The 19,076-nt window shown below is 38.1% G+C and overlaps 1 protein-coding gene across 1 annotated transcript in view; it reads left to right on the forward strand.

Annotated features, from left to right (window-relative positions):
• Window positions 1–19,076, forward strand: part of MAPK1 (mitogen-activated protein kinase 1) — a 105,660-nt gene that overhangs the window by 46,528 nt on the left and 40,056 nt on the right. Inside the window, exons 2-3 of the mRNA XM_004680937.2 lie at window positions 12,329–12,511; window positions 14,685–14,874. Of these exons, the coding sequence (XP_004680994.1) occupies window positions 12,501–12,511; window positions 14,685–14,874 (201 nt within the window). The 5' untranslated portion in view covers window positions 12,329–12,500. The remainder of the gene's footprint in view (window positions 1–12,328; window positions 12,512–14,684; window positions 14,875–19,076) is intronic.

Genomic DNA, 19,076 nt, shown 5'->3' on the forward strand with positions numbered 1-19,076 from the left:
TGCATCAGGGCTCTAGTAAAGCCAGTCATGCCTGCAGTCTCTAGGCACAAGGGAGATCCTTTTTCAAAGTGAACTGGTTAAATTGCTAGCTGTGTTGTCAATGGCCTAGCCACAATTACCTCTCTCATTGGTACTATTGCAGTACTTCAAGTAGTTTCCTTTTCTTTTTATTTTTTCCAATTTTACAATTCACTTTTGCTATCAAAACTGGAAAGATCATTTAGAAATATAAATTTGGTACATTTTACTCTACAGCTTAAAGTGGAAGTGCACTTAAATCTTTAATCATTACTACAACTGCCAATTCCATGCCTATTACTTCGGCCTATTACTTCGGCCTCAATTCTTTGGGATTCTCAAGTCACAGTGGCATTCTTGAGTCCACAAATTTTCATCCTAACCTGCCCTTAGAATACTTGCCTTTGCCACACCTCAGTCTCATCCTTCCAAGTTCTCTACTTATTATGACATTAATTTGTATCATTTGCATTTTCCTTTTAATACTCCTCATAAATTTATGTCAAGTATTATAATATATAAATATATACTTATATGTCTTTATCATTTCCCTGTATTGTATAAAGTTTATGAGAACAGATAACTTTCTGTTTTCACTGCTGTAGCCACAGTGTGTATGACAGTGCTATATGATTGATAAATATTTGATTGAATAAAGTTGATTATAACATTTAAATGCTTTTAAAGTAATTCAGTATGTTTCTGGGCCCTCCCTGGTGGCGCAGCCAGTTAAAGCACAGCACTAAGAAGCTAAAGCCACTTCCGTATGAGGTCAATCCCCCCGCCTGCCTGGGAGGTGATCTACCTGGTGCGGCAGATCTCTCCTGACCTGTCCACTGCTCCCCTCAGCAGTGTACTTCCATGATCTCCCTATTCTGCTCCCACCTTGTCTCTGGTGAATCCTCTCAACGCCCCTGCACCTCTGGCCTGTACCCCAGTTTTGTATGAGTAAATAAAAATCTTTTTTAAAAATTAAAAAATAAAGTAATTCAGTATGTTTCTTTCAAGATCCCAAACTGACATTTTTTCCTTTTAAATTTCTATACTAGTTTTAGTCTCCCATTTTCACTGAGTCTATAAATCACCCAGTAATAAGAGTTCTTGATCTTTTTTATGCCCTTAAAGCAGTCACTGAAACCGATGGCTCCTTTTTAGATTGTTGTAAAATTTATAAATTTAGTAAAATAAATTATATAAACTTACAAAGGGATTAATTTATATTGCAGTACCACTTTTTAAATATTGAGAAAATACATCTTTACTCTGTGTGCTTCTTTACTAATGCCTTAAAATGCAAAATCAACAGGTCTATAATTTTGAGGCAGTAAGGATTATAAAATTTCAAGAATACATATATTTACAGTCTTCTCACTGGCCTACCTATTTCTTTTTAGCCTCTTTTGGTCATTTATATATTTGTATTTCTGATTGTGCCTCTTAAGTTGGCCAAGTATTCTTTTTATTACCAGAATATAGATTTCTCAGGTTTTTCACTCTGACCATTACCTTTTAGTTTACCCCTTACTGGATTCTAAACCCTGATCATATTGAACTACCCAGTTTTACATATTTAGCTTCTGGAGCTCCTTGTACTGCCTTCCATGCTTTAGCTCCTACAAATCCTTTCTACATTCTTGTAGTCAACCTATTTTTAAATCCTGCCTGCTTTTTAAGCCAGCATTAAAATACTACCAACTTCTTTTCAGTAACTCCACCATTTATTTGTGGTCAGTAAGTAAACATTTTGAGTGGTGTGCAGATAGGAAATACGGCAAAGCAGTGTATTAATAAATGTAAAATATAAAATATTAAAAATTTGGAATTTTGTTTTGATTTCAACTGAATATCAGTTTGACTTCAGAGTACTCTGAAATTTGACAAACTAAATTTTAGTTTTACTGAAGAGTAAGTACTTTAACAGAGTTAGACATTTCTTTTCTTTTTTAAAGATTCATTTATTTGTTCATACAGAACTGGGATACAGGCCAGAGATGCGGAGGGTGAGAGGATTCACCAGAGACAGAGTGGGGAGCAGAACAGGCAGATCGACGAAGTACACTGCTGAGGGGAGCAGCGGGCGGGTCAGGAGAGGTCTGCCTCGCCATGTGGTCACCTCCTGGGCAGGCGGGAATCGAACTCATGTGGAAGTGGCTTTAGCTTCTCAGTGCTGTGCTTTAACCCGCTGCGCCACCAGGGAGGGCCCAGACTTAGACATTTCTTTACTTAGTCACAAAAACCCTGTGAATGATTTAATGTGCTAAAGTATATTTTATATATAATAGAACCCTCATGCTCCTAAGAATTCTGCAGTTGGTGTTTTTTTTTTTTTAATCTGCTTTAATTACTAGTAAGTATTCATCTACCTCAAAACAGAAATTTTGCCATGAGGAAAATAAGACTTGAAAGCACTATATTAATGGTTGTTGCTTTTTACACTGTAGTAAATATGACTTGGAAAGGAGGAGGTGTGACCTTGAAAGGGGTAAATATGAGCAGCTTATAATATAAGCTATTGTGTGTAGCATGTACTCAAACCTCATAGCATAGACAGTTTGAAGATACTGTAACTGTATTGGAATTATAGTTAGTTGCAGGGATCAAGTTTGCTCACTGCTTCCTGAATACATTATTTTCAGGGCCATAGACAGACCTAAATGTATTTAGAAAAATGCAAGTAAAGATGGCAGTGAGAAATAGTAATGTTACAAGGAAGAATTAAATACTGTATCAATAAAGGGACTATACCAAAAAATATATTCAATTGAGTAACAAAGTTTAGTCCCTAAATTCTAATAACCAATTAAACTAGAAATTTTGAAAATGCTTTTTTAAAATGTATAATTGGTACTATATGGTATATAGTAATTTGGGGAAGACCTGTTTTTCTGTCTGTATTTTCCTCCCAAATAAGACTGCTGCTGTCCTAGTTGGCAAACAAATAGGTTTGAAGTAGTTCTTTTTGGTTCTCATTTTGATAGTTTGTTACTTTATCTTTCAGGTCACCAGGTTTTCCTTTAATGTGTATTCTGTTCCTAATTCCAGCCATCGCATTTTTTTCATCAGCAAAATTCATTATGAGTCTTCTGTGTTCTATTTCTCTCATTATGCTCAGTCTTTCTACTCTCTTGGATTGTACTTTTAACAGCTTTTAAGACATTCTTGTCTACTATTTGATCATTTGTAATTTATATAATGTCTGTTTTTTATTGACTCTTCTTTCATGGATCATATTTTTCTGCTTATTTGGATATCAGTACATTTTGAATCTAGTATGTTGGATTCAAGACAGTGTGGCTTTTAGATTATTAGAATCTTAGGTCTTCCTGCCTCTCCCCACCCCCTTTAAATTTTTTGGGCTTCCTTTCTCCTACAACAGATACACACACAGATACCATAGAATTAAGTCACTTGTAGCAGTTTGATTCTTTCAAGGTTTGTGTGTTTTAAAGGAAGGTCAAGAATGGCCTTTAGTCAAAGTCTAACTTGGCCTTAGAGCCAAATTAGTACTCTTCTGAGGGGTCAACTTGATGCCCAAGACTAGGAGGTTTTTCTGCTCCTGGTGATGGAATAGGAATTAAGTCCCACTTTAGGATTTCATTATACATGTGCTCGGGTCATTAGTTAGCTTAAGACTCAGAGCCACTCAGAAGATCCTTCCAACATTATCTGAATTTCTCTCCTCTCTGTACTCTTTCAAATTCTGAGTGATTTGGTCTCTGCAGAGTTCTGATTTAATCCTCAACTCAGAGACTGCCAGACTCCATTTGCGTTTCTTTTCTCTGTATTGCAGCCTAGAAATTCCAGGAAATAAGTTGGGGCAGTCATAGGCCTCACGTTGCTGTTCTGCTATTGTTGGATGTTAGAAAACTGTTGTTTCATTTATATTGCCTGATTTTTACTTGTTTAAGGCAGAAGAGTGAATTTAGCCCCCTGTTCCTTCATTATCACTAAAAGCAAAAAAGCCTTGAAGGTGTTTAGAACTTCCTGAGCTCATTTAAAAACTCTGTTTACTTACTTTAAATATTCTTGGTTTATATAAACTACAGTTCATTTGGTTATAATGTTATAACCAGTGAAATAGACAGAAATAGTTAATCAGAAGATAATTTAAATTACATCTTAAATCATACCCCATCATTCTAGCTTGTTTTATAGTTATAGCTTCCTGTAGATAAGTATTTTTAAGCTTGCAGCCTGTGGCTTTATCTCGAATTATACCTTTAGTTAAACTTATCTCACATGATCTAATGGCTACACAATGACATATTACATTAATAGTTATAATGAATTAATCTTTATATTTGACAATACAGATTTTAATCCTTTAAGTAATGCTAAAGTAAATATCTTCATATGTCATACTTATTTTTAAGGATACTCAAAGGAAAAGCATGTAGAATGTTTTGTTTCAATCTGCAGTGAGTGTTCGGACTTTATTAGATATTTAGTAAATGTCTAGATGTCAAATGGTTAGGGTGGAATTTACTAACAAAGTCCACTTAGGTAAAGTATTCCATTATCTTTTTAGGGTTTTTTTTTAATCATTTATCTACATTTTTATGGGAGATTACATAGTTATATAGTGTTTATGTTTACTTTTACTTATTAAGTTAAGCCCATAGCTACATGCAAATTTATTTCATCAATTTTGGAGGTATTGTTAAGTGGAATACTTTTTCAGATAATCTTTTATTTTGGAATAAACTAGATTTACAGAAATATGGCATTTTAAGATAGCACAAAGGATTGCCGTATGTCCCCATCCAGTTTCAGTTTCCCTTGATGTAAACATATTACTATGTAGTACATTTATCAAAACAAAAAAAAATGAGTGATTTAGGATGTAAGCAGTGATATAAGAAGCAACTATAAAACAAGCTAGATTGGTGGGGTAATGAATGGTTTAGATGTATGAAACCAACACTGGTATATTATAACTTAACTCCAGACTTTATTCAGATTTTATTTTTCCACTGATTTCCTTCCTTTTTCTGTCCCAGAATCCAGCCTCGGATACCACATACATTTCTCATTTGACTCCTTCTCCTCTTGTCTGACTCTTTCTTATTATGACCTTCCCAGTTCAAAGAATATTGGTCAGGGCCTCCCTGGTGGCACAGGGGTTAAAATCTCCACACTGTCAGGCTATCAGCAGCCACTGTGGCATCACTTCCATCTCTGGCCAGAGAACTGACCCACAGGCGCAACCAGACTTCTTCTGTCTTGCCCACTGCTCCCCCAAGCAGTGTATTTAAGTAGATCTGCCTGTTCTGTTACCCACTCTCTCTGGTGAAACATACAGTTCTCTCCCTGAGGAACGTTGTCTGTTTGGATGAAGAGCATTTAAATTGGACTAGGGAACTTGAACTTTTTGAAATTGGCACCTGCTCCCTCCAAGTATGAAGGCCACTTATCCAGAGCAGTGGCTTTCACTTTTTTTGAGTTCACTGAAAAGGTTCCTGCCTGCTACACTGCCCACCTCATTTCATTCTTTCAACAAACTACTACCTGAAGGAACCTCTTAAAAATGTCCATGTTGCATGGATCTGAAGGGATCATGCTTAGTGAAATAAGCCAGAAAGAAAAAGAAAAATACCTCATGGTTTTGCTCCTAGCAGGAGCATAAAGGATGGGCGGGGAGGAGGGTGATAATAGTGAACAACTATATACCAGAGACATTTTACGGGGGTGGAGTGGGGAATGGGATCAAAAACGGAGATGGGGAGGAGTGCACAGGACTATGGTGACGGCACACGGGTGAATTGATGATGGGAAGTCCATGGGGATTACAACTGAGATGGAAAAGGGCACAAAATTATGTAAAAATAAACTATTACAATAAAAAAAAATCCATGTTGCCATCTTTAAAATTTCTCCCTAATATCTTTTAGTGGCTATACAACCTTGAAAGCACGTAAAGGCCCCTCCCCGATGGTGCAGTGGGTTAGGATGCTGCACTGCAAGCTAGCGGTAGCCTTCAGTGTGAGTTCGGTCCTTGTTCCCGTGGGTGACGTGGTGCAGCAGATCTCTCCTGTCTCACCTGCTGCTTCCCTCAGCAGTGTACTTTGTTGATCTGCCCATTCTGCTCCCCACTCTATATCTGGTGAAACCTCTCACTGCCCCCACACCTCTGGCCTGTACCTAGTTCTGAATGCATAAATAAATAAACCTTTTTAAAAGGGGGGAGGGGGAAGTACTCAGGGTAATATTGTACATGTCTAAATATGGACTAGCTGGTTCTTGCTCATATCTCCAGCTTCAAGCATACTATATCCCCAGACCCTATTCCACTCCCCCTACTCCCAACCTTCACCCCTCACCCCCAACCCAGTTGCCCCAGGTACCTGCAAGCTTCTGCACCACTGTGTGACACCATCTCCTTGCCCTGAAATGCAGTTTTCTCTTCCTCTTGGCTTGCTCTTGGGAGCCTTCTCTAGTACCTACCTATGCCCCAACCTTCAGTCTTCCCACTGTTTTCATAACGCCCTGTGTTACATGGTTGTTCGCCTGAATTTGCCGGGTGTTTTTCCCCCTCCTTCTTGTCTTCTTTTTTTTATTTTATTTTTATTTTTTAAAAAATATTTATTTATTCGTACAGACCTGGGGTACAGGTCAGAGATGCGGAGGGTGAGAGGATTCAACAGAGACAGAGTGGGGTACAGAAAGGACAGATCAACGAAGTACACTGCTGAGGGTGGCAGCTGGCGGGTCAAGAGAGGTCTGCCTCACCATGTGGATCACCTCTGAGGCAGGCGGGAATCGAACTCATGCGGAAGTGGTTTAAGCTTCTTTGTGCTGTGCTTTAACCTGCTGCGCCACCAGGGCGGGCCCCCCTTTTCTTCTTTTTTAAGAAGAGTCAGTTGTGCTCTTTCCATTGCTGTCCACATCCCCCTCCATTTATGTATACCCATTTTGCCATAAATCATCTGTCCCTTTCTCAGTCTCTCTTTGGAACTCTTTTCCTTTGATTTCTGAAACATCATTCTCTCCTAGTTCTTTTATGGACTTGAGAGTTGGATAAGGATTCTCATTCTCTTTAGTCAGTTCCTCTTCCTCTGCTCTTGAGTTCTATCCTTAGACCTCTTTTCTTGACATCCTCTCTCCTCAGCAATGACTTCTGTTAAAGATTGTATATTTTAGTCCCAACCTTGAGCTCTCCTCTTAATACTGCAGTAAATAGAAAAGAAATTCCATCTGAATCACCCACAAGCTCCCTAAATCTTTAAATCAGAAAGGAGGGATAGGTTCAAAGTAAAAATCTTGGTTCTTAGAGTTAAGTGCCAATAGTTTAAGGAGGGCAGGCCTCTAGTGTTACTAGAGCTGTGCCCTACACTAGCTTGAGCTTGTGAGCATGGGCAATCAGCTTGACAGTCCAAGCACACTCCTGGCAAATAGCTTCCCCTTGGCCACCCCTTGCAGTACACACACTAGAGGAGTGCTCTATTCTTGGCAGAGCCACCATGCAGAAAACCTACATAACCTTGGAAAAAGTACTCAAGCTACAGGGAATTCTGGGACTTCTAATGGATAGGTTCCCAGGACCCTAAAATCTCATGAGAAAAGGGCATGAATCGTGAAAGCCACCAATATCCATAGATGCCCTGGTTGTTTTCTTTTACATGTGTTGGTTTTTGTCTTTGTGCCCTTGCCTCTTTTAAAAACCCAGTCATCTGGGTTCTCCCTGGTAGTAGTGCAGGGATTAAAGTCCCTGTACTACAAGCTGTCTCCGGTCACTGCATCAGTTCATCCCCAGCCTGGGAGCTAATCCATGTGGCACAGCAGACCTCTCCTACCTCATCCTCTGTTCTCCTCAGCTGTGTATTTCAGTAGATCAGCCTGATCTGCTTCTATCTTAGATGAATCCTCGCACCTCTCACACCTCTGGCCTACACCCCAGCTTTTGTATGCATAAATAAATTTTTTTTTTTAAATAAAAGCCTAATCATCTTTCAGGATATGGTTTCTGTAGTCCTCATTTTTTTTAATAATTTATTTTTACATCATTTTGTGCCTTTTCCCACCTCAGTGGTAATCCCCATGGACTTCTCTCTCATTTTCTTGTACCCTTATTTTGAGACTTAATCTACCCATTGTTTCCTTATTTTAGAAATACCTCACTGTGTTAAAGGTATTGTATAGTTTCTGTTTCTTTCTCCTTCCCTCATTAAATTGCAAGCTTAAAAGCAGGAATATTTGTCTTTACCATCAGTCATTGGTAAATGATTGAAATCTTACAAATTGAAATCTTACAAATGGGCAGTTCTTGGCAAGTATGTATGTTGAGTTCACCACAACTCTGAGGTCACTTTCAACATTACTGTTTCTGTGGTAACCCTGTCAAAACAGGAAATAAAGTTAGTTTGGAATGACTTCATAATTGACTCATGCTGGTTCCCTTTCCTTCCCTTTGTGATCACAAAACATCTGTTAAATAATCTACTCCAGGATCCTGTGGACATCTACTTCCACATTTACTAGTCAGATCTGGTCCTACCCAATATGAAGAGCTGGTCCTACCCAATATGGCTCTTCAACCCTAGGCCTAGAATCAACTGCTAATCCAAGGAGCCATCGGCCCTGGTTCCTTTATTTAAACTGCTTTCTTGAGAAGTAATTTACACACACACACACACACACACACACAAAGAGATTTATTTATATAAAGTGTACTTTGGCAAGTTTTGACATACACCTATACCTTTGAAAGTCGACACAATTAAAATAATGAATCTATGCATCACCTAAATTACCCTGTTTCTATTGTGTAGTTCTTCCTTCCCAATATCCTCTCTCCCAGAAGCTAATCTACTTTCTGTCTCCCAGAAGAGTTTGTATTTTTAAGAATGGAAGTGCTTTTCTTTTTGTCTGATGTCAACACAGATTTTAAGATGCATCTATGTTCCTGCTCTCAATTTCATTTCCTCTTCCTGATAAGTAGTGGGAGTCTACGCTCAATTTCTATGTTCTACCCTTGCCTTCCTCCCATTTCCTGGATTTGTGGATCTCGGGGTAGAACTCATTGGGGACTTGAAGCTACATTTATGTAAGATGACTGGATACTGTCAATAGCTTGAACTTCTTCAGGACAGATTATTTTTTATAATCTTTGTATATTGTTAATACTGCCTGTAGTACAAAGAAGTCACTAACCCAAAGTTTCCCCGTTTATTCGGGTGTCTTTGTATGTGTAGGACTGTTGGTCAGATTTAAGTGTTATACCCAATTCCACTTTCAAAATTTATTCTCTCAGGTGTGGGGGCAAACTTAAATTTTATACCTTACTCCAAGTTTTTTTATTTTTCAGATACCTTTGTAAAAGTCAGGAATGTCCAAATAATTATGCTTTCTCCTACATAAAGTAACATGTTTTCCAGTGTCCTTACTAGTGTTTTTTTTTTTTTTTTCATTTATTTTGAAGAGGTCACATAACTCTTAAATCAAAGCACTAGAAACAATAATGAAAGATTTTGTTTATTCCCCTATGTATTCTACTCCTGCCTAAAACCGGTCTCCTCCCTCCACAACTATCATACATTTGTGTATCATTTCAGACTTTTTTAAGGAGTATTTTCTCTCTCTCTCTTTTTAATTTATTTATTTATGCATACAAGAATTGGGGTATAGGCCAGAGGTACAGGGAGTGAGAGGATTCACCAGAGACAGAGTGGAGAACAAAACAGGCAGCTGTACTGAAATACACTGCTGAGGGGACAAGCAGGCAAGATAGGAGAGGTCAGCAGTGCCATGTGGGTCACCTCCCTGGTGGGGGTTGGAACTCTGGCCATATTAGTGATAGCACTAAGTCTGATTCCTTGCCACTAGGGAAGGCCCTTCATTTCTGATTTCTGTAAACTTTATGTAAACTCAAACAAAAGTTAATATATGTTTCACTTTCATTATTTTAAAAAAGATTATCTACTGTCCAACATTACTGTTTTTCACTTAGTATATTTTGAAGATCTTTTCACATTCCTTTATTTAACTGCATAGTATTCTACTCTGTGGTTATTCCCCTGTTGATGGACTTTTTTTTTTTAATTAAACTTTTCATCGTAGAGTCACATTCAGTTGTAAGAAGTAATAAAGAGATCCCACATTACCCCAATGGTAACATTTTGTATTATAGTACAATACCAGATAGATGTAGATACTCTGCATAGTACTCAGTCATATCACTGAAAGTTTAATTTGCACTCTGTGTAATGTGTGTTTAGTGTCTGTAGATTTATGTAACTACTACCATTCTTTTTTGACATCTTTCAAACTTAATTTTTTCCTCTTTAATCTGTCTTTTTCCCATTAATTTTTTAAAATTTAATCCAATAAAAATCGCATAATGTGAAAGTTACCACTTAACTATTTTTAAGTATGCAGCTTAGTAAGATTTGAGTGTATTTGCATTATGTTTAACAGGAGAATTTTTAAAAGCAGAATTTTTTTTCATCTTGAAAAACTGTAACAAGCACTTCTTCATTACCCACTCCCTGCATACCTTGGTAGCCGGCATCCTACTAAAATTTAGATATTACACGAGTGGAATTATAGAGTATTCATCTTTTTGTGACTGACTTATTTCACTTAATGTAATGTTAATGAGGTTCATCCATGATGTCGCATGTGATACAATTTCCTTCTCTTTTAAGGGTAAATAACATTCCTGTGTGTTTGTTAAGTGTGTATGTGAGACACTTTTTTCCCCCTACTATATTTGCTGTAGGCTTTTTAATTTGTTATTGCTAACAATGCTATAGTGAACCAATTTCTCTTTGAATTCTTTTGGATATATCCTAGAAGTGGGATTTCTGCATCACAGGGTAGTTCTGAGTTCTGAGTTTAATTTTTTAGGAATTCCAAATCTGTTTTCAATAGTGACTGCACTACCTATATTTCCCAACGTGCCCAAAGGTCCAATCTTTTGAAACTTGTCATCTGTTTACTTTTTTTTTTAAACACTGGTAGTCTTGATGAGTGTGAGGTTAGATCTTGCAGTTTGATTTGTATTTCGGTAATGATTAGTGACACTAGTGATTTGAACAGCCTTTCCTTTGCTTTTTTAACCATACTTTCTTTGGAGAAATGTCTGTTCATGCTACCTTACTTTTGAAGTTTGGTAATATGTTTGTGACCAGAAATATGCTGTAGCAACTTAACTATTGTTTATTATCAGTTAGCCTATGGTAAAATTGGTTTCATTATACATCATTTCGTTTAGTTTCAATTTCTGAGAACCTGTTGATGATGTTATGTAAGGACTTACTGTGTTGGGGGCACCTGTGTGCCATGTATTAATAGTGGGATAGGAGAATTGAAATTGAGTAAGACAAGGTCCCTGCCATAACACAGTTTGTAATGGAGACATAGACAAATTCAGGTTGTGACTCAGAATAAGTAAACTGATATATATCATTAAACTTATTTTTCTGTTTCGTGTCTCTAGCATTTTCCTAAGGAGATGAGAAATAATCGTATTGCCTTATCAGTTTTGTTTCATTGCTTTGGTCAATGGATCAGATATTTATTAATATTAATATTGGTATTTATTAATATTAAGAGCTTAAACTCTATTTAAAGTGGGACCCTAAAGACAACTTGGGAAGAACTGAGTCCTAGTTTAGATTTTATAAACTTCATAGATTTTGTTTCTAAGACTACCCAAACATTTGAATTAAATTTCTTGAAATAGAGTTATGACATTTTGCTATTGAGGCAAAATTATCTCTATTTGAGGTAAAGGCATTTCATCTAGGGGTGAAAATATGGTTGATGTTCATTTGAATGTTTCTGCATAGTGAGAGAAATCTAATACAACTTACAACATTTTTTAGAGAGAAATGATCACTTTCACCAGAATGCAGTTACTGACAAAACAATGGAAAAATAAGGTGTGGGTGTGGGTGTGGGTGTGTGTGAGAGAGAGAACTGTATAGCTGCCCATGTTGTTGAGTCAGAATATATCTGTTAGAAATCAAGATTTTGTTTGCTGACAATTGGGCTTAACTATTCTTCTCAGTAACCATACATTTCAAATGGTGATCAGTTGCTTCATGTAGAAGTTAAAGATAAACACGTGTTCCTGGGTTTTTGAAATTGGGCATCTCAGTAACTAAAGCCATGGTCAGTATGTGCTTCTTTGTGCCAGCTCTGTCACACCCAAACTTGAGGGCTCCTTGTGGATAATATATATGCTGCCTTAAAGTATTTACCCAGAATGCTAAATATTTAATACTTTACCAATTTGAATTCTTTTAGTCACAATGTAAGAACTGTTTTTAAATGTCATTTCTCCCCTCTCCTTTTTTTTTCCTTTTAGCTCTGCTTATGATAATGTCAACAAAGTTCGGGTAGCTATCAAGAAAATCAGTCCTTTTGAGCACCAGACCTACTGCCAGAGAACCCTGAGGGAGATAAAAATCTTATTGCGCTTCAGACATGAGAACATCATTGGAATTAATGATATTATTCGAGCACCCACCATCGAGCAAATGAAAGATGTGTATCCTTTTTAAGCATCTAATTCCTTGTTTACTTTGCTAAAAATAAATGTAACTTGAAATTTCATGGACTCTTCAGAGTAAAGGAAAAGCACATTAAGCACATTCAAGGGGAAATTGTAATCTGATTGCTATTTGTTATACTTGCATCATTTAAATTTTTTCTCTGATTCACTATGTCAGTTGTCAGTAATTTTTATTGTCTTTTTGGGCAAATCCAATATTTTCTCTGTCAGATTAAGAAAAGTTTCCTTTAAGTATAGTTAAGAGAAAACTTGGTACAAAATTTTCATTTTCAGTCTTTTTTTTTTTTTTTTTTCATTTAATGTCTGGCCTGTTATGGGAAGAGGAAAAGGAAAAAACAGTAGACTGAGAAAGGATGTGCTAGGTATCACCCATTCAAATCAAGACTATGTCCTGTCCTTAGACAATATCATTTGACCTTTAGTTCTCAGTTTTTTAAAGTAAAAGTAATAGAGCCTTCCTTGGTGGCTTAGCGGTTAAGTCTCAGCACTATCACCACTACAATCTGAGTTCGATCCCCAGCCAGGGAGTTTATACCCACATATGGTGCAACAGACATCTCCTGTCTCCCCTGCTTCTTCCTTTAGCAGTCTATTTCTGTAAATCTGAATCTTCTTCCTAAAAGAAACCTTTACTATTTCTTCGAGGTAGGGAATTAAAATGCTAGTTAAAGTGGATGTTATTTTCTAAATCCTATATAGTAGTTTATGATACTTGAGTATAAAACTATTACAGGGCCCTCTCTGGTGGTGTAGGGGATTGCGTCTCAGCACTATGAAACTAAACGCAGCCACTGCAGCATGGGTTTAGTCCCCAGCTCGGGGGCTGGCCCACTTGGTGCAGCAGACCTCTCCTGCTTCGCCAGCTGCTCCCTTCATCAGTGTATTTCAGTCAGTCCATCTGTTCTGTTTCCCATTCTGTCTCTGGTGAATCCTCTTAACCCTCCACACCTCTGGCCTACACCCCACTTTTCTACATAAAAAATAAGTGAATAAACCTAATAACCCTGATGGTCTTGAAGACTGACTAGTCTCTGAATTTAATTATGACCAACCTTTAGAAATAGGAACTAAACAGATCCAGAGGATAAATATTCATCTGAAATAATACTACAGGATAAGTACTACATCTTAAAAATAGAGGCATTAAGTATACTGAAGAGGATTTGTCAGAATAGTTTTGGTTGGTACAGAATTCCTACCAGTTGTCCTAATTTGTATTCTGCCCCTCTAGGAAAAAGCAGCTCACTGTCTCTAAGCAGCCCTTTCCATTTTTAAACAGTTCTGTTACTAAGTAATAGTGATATTTTAAATGAAATACCTCTTGCTAGCTGCCATCAGTTGGTCCAAGCTTTACATTTGTCGTGAAAACCAAGTTTCATTTGACAGGTTGTCAAGTCATGTTTCCTTTGAATTCCATATTATGTTTCATTTAGCATGAATCTGTAGAGTCATAAAATAATATTTACGCAGAAATAAGTAAGTGCAAAAGTACTGCTAATAAAATATGGTAGAGTTTAAAAATGAAAAATTAGATGCGCAGGTAGGCAAGAAAGCAAGCAGTGCAAAACTTGGCACAACCACCCTCTTAGTATAACTTTCCCATACTCTTACATTTTTAGGGTCTTAACATTAACTGAAGAGTCGAACAAAAAATTGATGGAAGGTTGAGTTTAGTAGCAATTTGTGCTAGGCCTATATTTCCAAACATTTTACATTTGATTTTTGAAGGAAGACGAGATGTAAACAAGACGAGATGTAAGAAAACAGAATTATTACAAGTTGTTGTCCAGCCAAATAGAGGAGATGCTTGCTGGCCACTGTCCTCTTTCTGCCTTTCCAGCAAGACTTGGAGAGGCTTTGTTGATGGTGGACTGGAGAATAAGGAGGATGGCCAATATTTCTATAACAACTGGTTTCAGGTCTAAGTCTAGATCCTTAATCAGTCAGATCAGGAAGGTATAATGCCTTGTCTCATGGGACCTAAAAAATAGTTAACTACTTCAGATTGCTTTAATAAGACATACCAAAATTTCACCAGTCATTTCCCTCCATGATACAATAAATGGACCATTTGGGGGAAAGGTTCATTTTGTTTGCAGTGCTTTCCAAGTGTAACTATCTGGTGTATTACCTTAACCTGTCTAAACAGATATATAGTACAGGACCTCATGGAAACAGATCTCTACAAACTCTTGAAGACACAACACCTCAGCAATGACCATATCTGCTATTTTCTTTACCAGATCCTCAGAGGGTTAAAATATATCCATTCAGCTAATGTTCTGCACCGTGACCTCAAACCCTCCAACCTGCTGCTCAACACCACTTGTGATCTAAAGGTCAGCCAGGTTATTTACTCTTAGTGTCATAGAAATTGGGAAAAAAATTTTTTTTGCTGGGAACTTAATGTTTTTTTTTTGCTGGGAACTTAATGTTATTCAAGTTTAGAAAGACACCAAAAATACATGAAAAAAATGTTATGGGGATAAAAACTTAAGTAAAGAGCACCAGTCCCCTTTTTCTTCTCTATTCCATTGCTTCTACCTCTCTAGAGGTAACCACTGTAATAAATTGGTGTATTTTCTTCCTTTTGTTTTCTGTGCTCTTGTGTACATACATACTTGTATACTATATATATGGCTGTGTGTTAATGTGTAAGTTAAATGATCATCCTTTTTTTATTTAAAAATCAATCTATTTAGTGGCTGTTTAATGAATTTTATACAAAAGATGCTTAGAAAATTTAACCTTAAATAATTAAAGGCATTCCCCCAAAATAGAAAAACCTTAGGTCCTTGACAGTCCTCACATTTCTCTTAAAAATGGGCAGCATATAAAAATATATGTGTGTGTGTTTATGTATACATATATATTCGCATTTTAGTAACAGCTAAATAAGGAGGGAGGTCTGCAGATATATTAGATAATACTGGAAGAGTGTGGATTTAATTTTGTAACAATGCATGTGAATTCAAGAAGACCTGGATAAATGGAAAGACATTACAAGTTCATGGATTACAAAATTTAAGATGGACATTGCTTCCCAGATTGAGCTGTAGCTTCAGTGTAATCCCTGTTAAAGCCCCAGTAGTTTTTTTAGGTAGAAATTGACAGACTGATCCCAAAGAACATAGGGAAATTCAAGAGGCCCAGAACAGTCAAAGCAATCTCAGAAAGAACAAAGTAATTAAGACACGATGTTAATAGGTGAGACTAGTAGTATAGGTCAGTGGGTGAAAATGAGAATCATTAAAGTAATGCCTCTGTCTCCAACCAGGCAAAACTCAGGCATTGCCAGGGATCCCAAACTATTAAAGGGAAAAAACCATATTGCCTGTTTTAAGGATTCATACCCACCTGTACATAAAAGCAAGTTAATCAAACCCAAATGCTAGAGTATCTGGGGATTTTTAATCAGTGGGAGAATCAAAGGCACTACAAAGGCAGGAAAGGAGTAGGGTAAGGAAGGATTTCAAAATACAGACTCTTGATCAAACCACAGAATCAAACATTGCCTTACAGACAAATCTTCAACTAAGTAGGCAGGGCCCAAGGGAGAGTGGCCAAGGCCTGAGAGTGGAGCCACCAATCTCAGTCTCCAAGGCAGTCTCCCAGTAGGAAATATAAGCAAGAAGTTGTGCAGGATCAAAAATTCTGGGAGAAGCAGAGAGAACCAAAGTTCAAAATACACTGCCCAATCTGAATCTACCAGGAGGTTAAGATGGCAACCAACATCTCTCAGAATGAGATCATGCTTCCTGCCAAAGTCAGAGCAGGAGCAAGAGCACTCCCCCTCCCCCCAAGCTAAGTCTAAGCAGAAATGGAAGACCAAAATTACAATAAAAGTTCTTTAGAAGAGCCCCCACCAACCTCCACTGGCTCTGTCATTTAAAATCTGCCCCTTCAGTAAGAGTGCAAAAAAAAAGTCTTTGGGGAAGGGAAAGATTAGTCTTTTCAACAAAAGATGTTGGGACAACTGAATAGCCACATACAGAAGAAAAGCTTTAATTTGTAACTTCTGGAGCTCCAGAATGACATTCCAAACTGGTCTTCTTATAGGAGGGCAAGGAGAGACTGACAAGAGAGGCAGACCACTTTAGGTTGATATAAGCAAGGCAACTTATATATGAGCAGAGTAGGTAAGGAGTCTCAGTTTGGTAGCTTGTAGTCTGAGACCCCCAAACCTGTACTCCCAAAAGAGAATCTGCCATCTGCCAGATAAAGACAAAACATTCTTTAAGAGAAATTTAATGGAATTAGTATCTGAGGAAGAGAAGAAATAATATAGTTTTATAAACATTCAGAAGTTACCTGTCTCCTTGTGGGTATAAGCCTGATCAAACAGGGTTAGCCCATAATGGAGCTTCCAAGACCTGAGAACTTGCCACAAGTCTAAGAAACCTCCTGGCAGAGAACCATAGGAAAGGGGCAGAGGTGCTAGACAAGTGTGGGACAAAAGGAGCAAAATCACAGTACACATTAAGGTAGTTAGCTGCCATTGTCAGCCTCTCACAGTTCTCTCACCAGTGTCTCTCCATGTCTCATCGCCACATGTCTCCTTCTATGACTCTGATGTAAGTGCAAGTTTGGGATGCACATGCACCCTTCTTCCTTATAGGTGTCTGCCACCTACAGGTCTCTCCCTAGCTTCCCTCTGGAGCTCTGCTCCACTTTTATTAGGTGGGTCAGGGGACATGGAACCTGTCCTTTTTATGTACTAAATTGCCCAAGTTCAGCTCACTGATCAACCATCAGTCGTATCCTTTTGATATAGATTACAAGACTTAAGATGGACATTCCTCAACAAGATTAGCTCCCTACCTCATAAAATTAACTCAGAATGGACCAAAGAGCTAGGAAGCAAACAGCTAGCACTCCAAGATGTCTTTTTAGCAAGATTATTTCATGGAATGGGCTCTGAAGGCTGCACTGCAAGTAGCTTTTTATATTTATCTGTTATCTCTGTAAGTGCACCTCCCAAAAAACTTAATATCCTTATCTTTTTTCCTTGGAGAAGACAAAGCTTAAATCTGCATTCCTTTGTTTTCCTACTGTACCTACTCTCCCTTACTTTAGCTAAGCTATGTGAAATGGTGTTTAAAGCCACATGGAGAAGTTACTGGGCCTCTCCCATGTGTAAAAGAGATATACATGTTACTAGACTTCTATAAGACTTTCTCTCCTGCCAAAAGAAGAAAATAATAGTAATAAATCTTTGCAATCTTATCTTAGGCAAAGTGCTTTAGCCATGATAACAAAGTTCACCAAGAAAAAATTTAGGGTCCTCCCTGGTGGCACAGTGCGTTAAAGTGCAGCACTGCAAGCGAACCACAGCCACTTCAGTGGGGTTCAATCCCCAGCCCTGGAGGTGACCCTCATGGTGCAGCAGACCTCTCCTATCTTGCCTACTGCTTCCTTCAGCAGTGTATTTCATTGATCCGCCTGTTCTGCTCCCTGATCTATCTCTGGTGAATCCTCTTGTTACAGGGCAGGGAGAGAGAGAGGCACCCCTGAACCTCTAAACCTGCCTGCCCTAATAGGTTCTGCCATCCGTCACATCAAGACAAAACATATAAGACTTTAATGAAAAGAATATATTTTCTAAATCAGACACCTGAAGTTACCCATCCCCTTGTGGGTAAAAGTCTACCCAAAAGAGACTCGGCCAAAACAAAGCCTGAAAGCCTGCCACAGACTAAAGCACCTTTTGGATGGGACCCATAGAAAAGGGTCAGAAATGGCCAGGCAAGTCTGGGAGGAAAAGAGCAAAATAAAAATCAATATAAACACTACCATAGTCACCCTCCCCATGGATCTCTCAGCCACATCTCTTTCAACCAGTCCAGGGCCAAGAAAAAAACATGGCTTCTTCACATGCTCTCTGATCCATATGGCTTCCTCAGATCACCTTCTGGCTCTCCATCCTGCTTCCTTCTTCCCTCTTCAGATTTCTTCTCTTCTCTCCTTTTCTCTGCTCAGCTCCACCCTCCTGGGTGGGGCAGGGAACCTGGTACTTCCCCTTTTCCTAGGGACCACCCTGTTACACGCTCACTGCCCCTGCACCTCTGGCCTGCACCCCAGTTCTGTATGCATAAGTAAGTCTTTTTTAAAAAAGAACTTTCTTTTAAAAACACATGTATTTTGCAGCAACTTGGATAGAGCTGGAAAAGATCATGCTTAGTGAGATAAGCCAGAAAGAGAAAGAAAAATACCGGATGGTTTGCTCATAGCAGGAGTATAATGGACCAGGCGAGAAAATAATAAGAATGATGAACAGCCATATACCAGAGACATTTTGTGGGGGCGGAGTGGGGAATGGGATCAAAAGGGGGGTGGCGGGGGAGGGAAGTGCATGGGACTATGGTCATGGCACACGGGTGACTTGGTGATGGGAAACCCACGGGGGTTACAATTGAGATGAAAAAAAAAATGAACAAAATGATGTAAAAGTAAACATTTTTTTAAAAAAAAAAGAACTTTCTTTTAAAAATATACATACAAGGGTCCTCCCTGGTGGCACAGCTGGTTAAAGCACTGCACT

The sequence above is a fragment of the Condylura cristata genome, unplaced genomic scaffold, assembly GCF_000260355.1.
Source record: "Condylura cristata isolate star-nosed mole 26May11 unplaced genomic scaffold, ConCri1.0 scaffold00011, whole genome shotgun sequence".
Classification (NCBI taxonomy): Eukaryota; Metazoa; Chordata; class Mammalia; order Eulipotyphla; family Talpidae; genus Condylura; species Condylura cristata.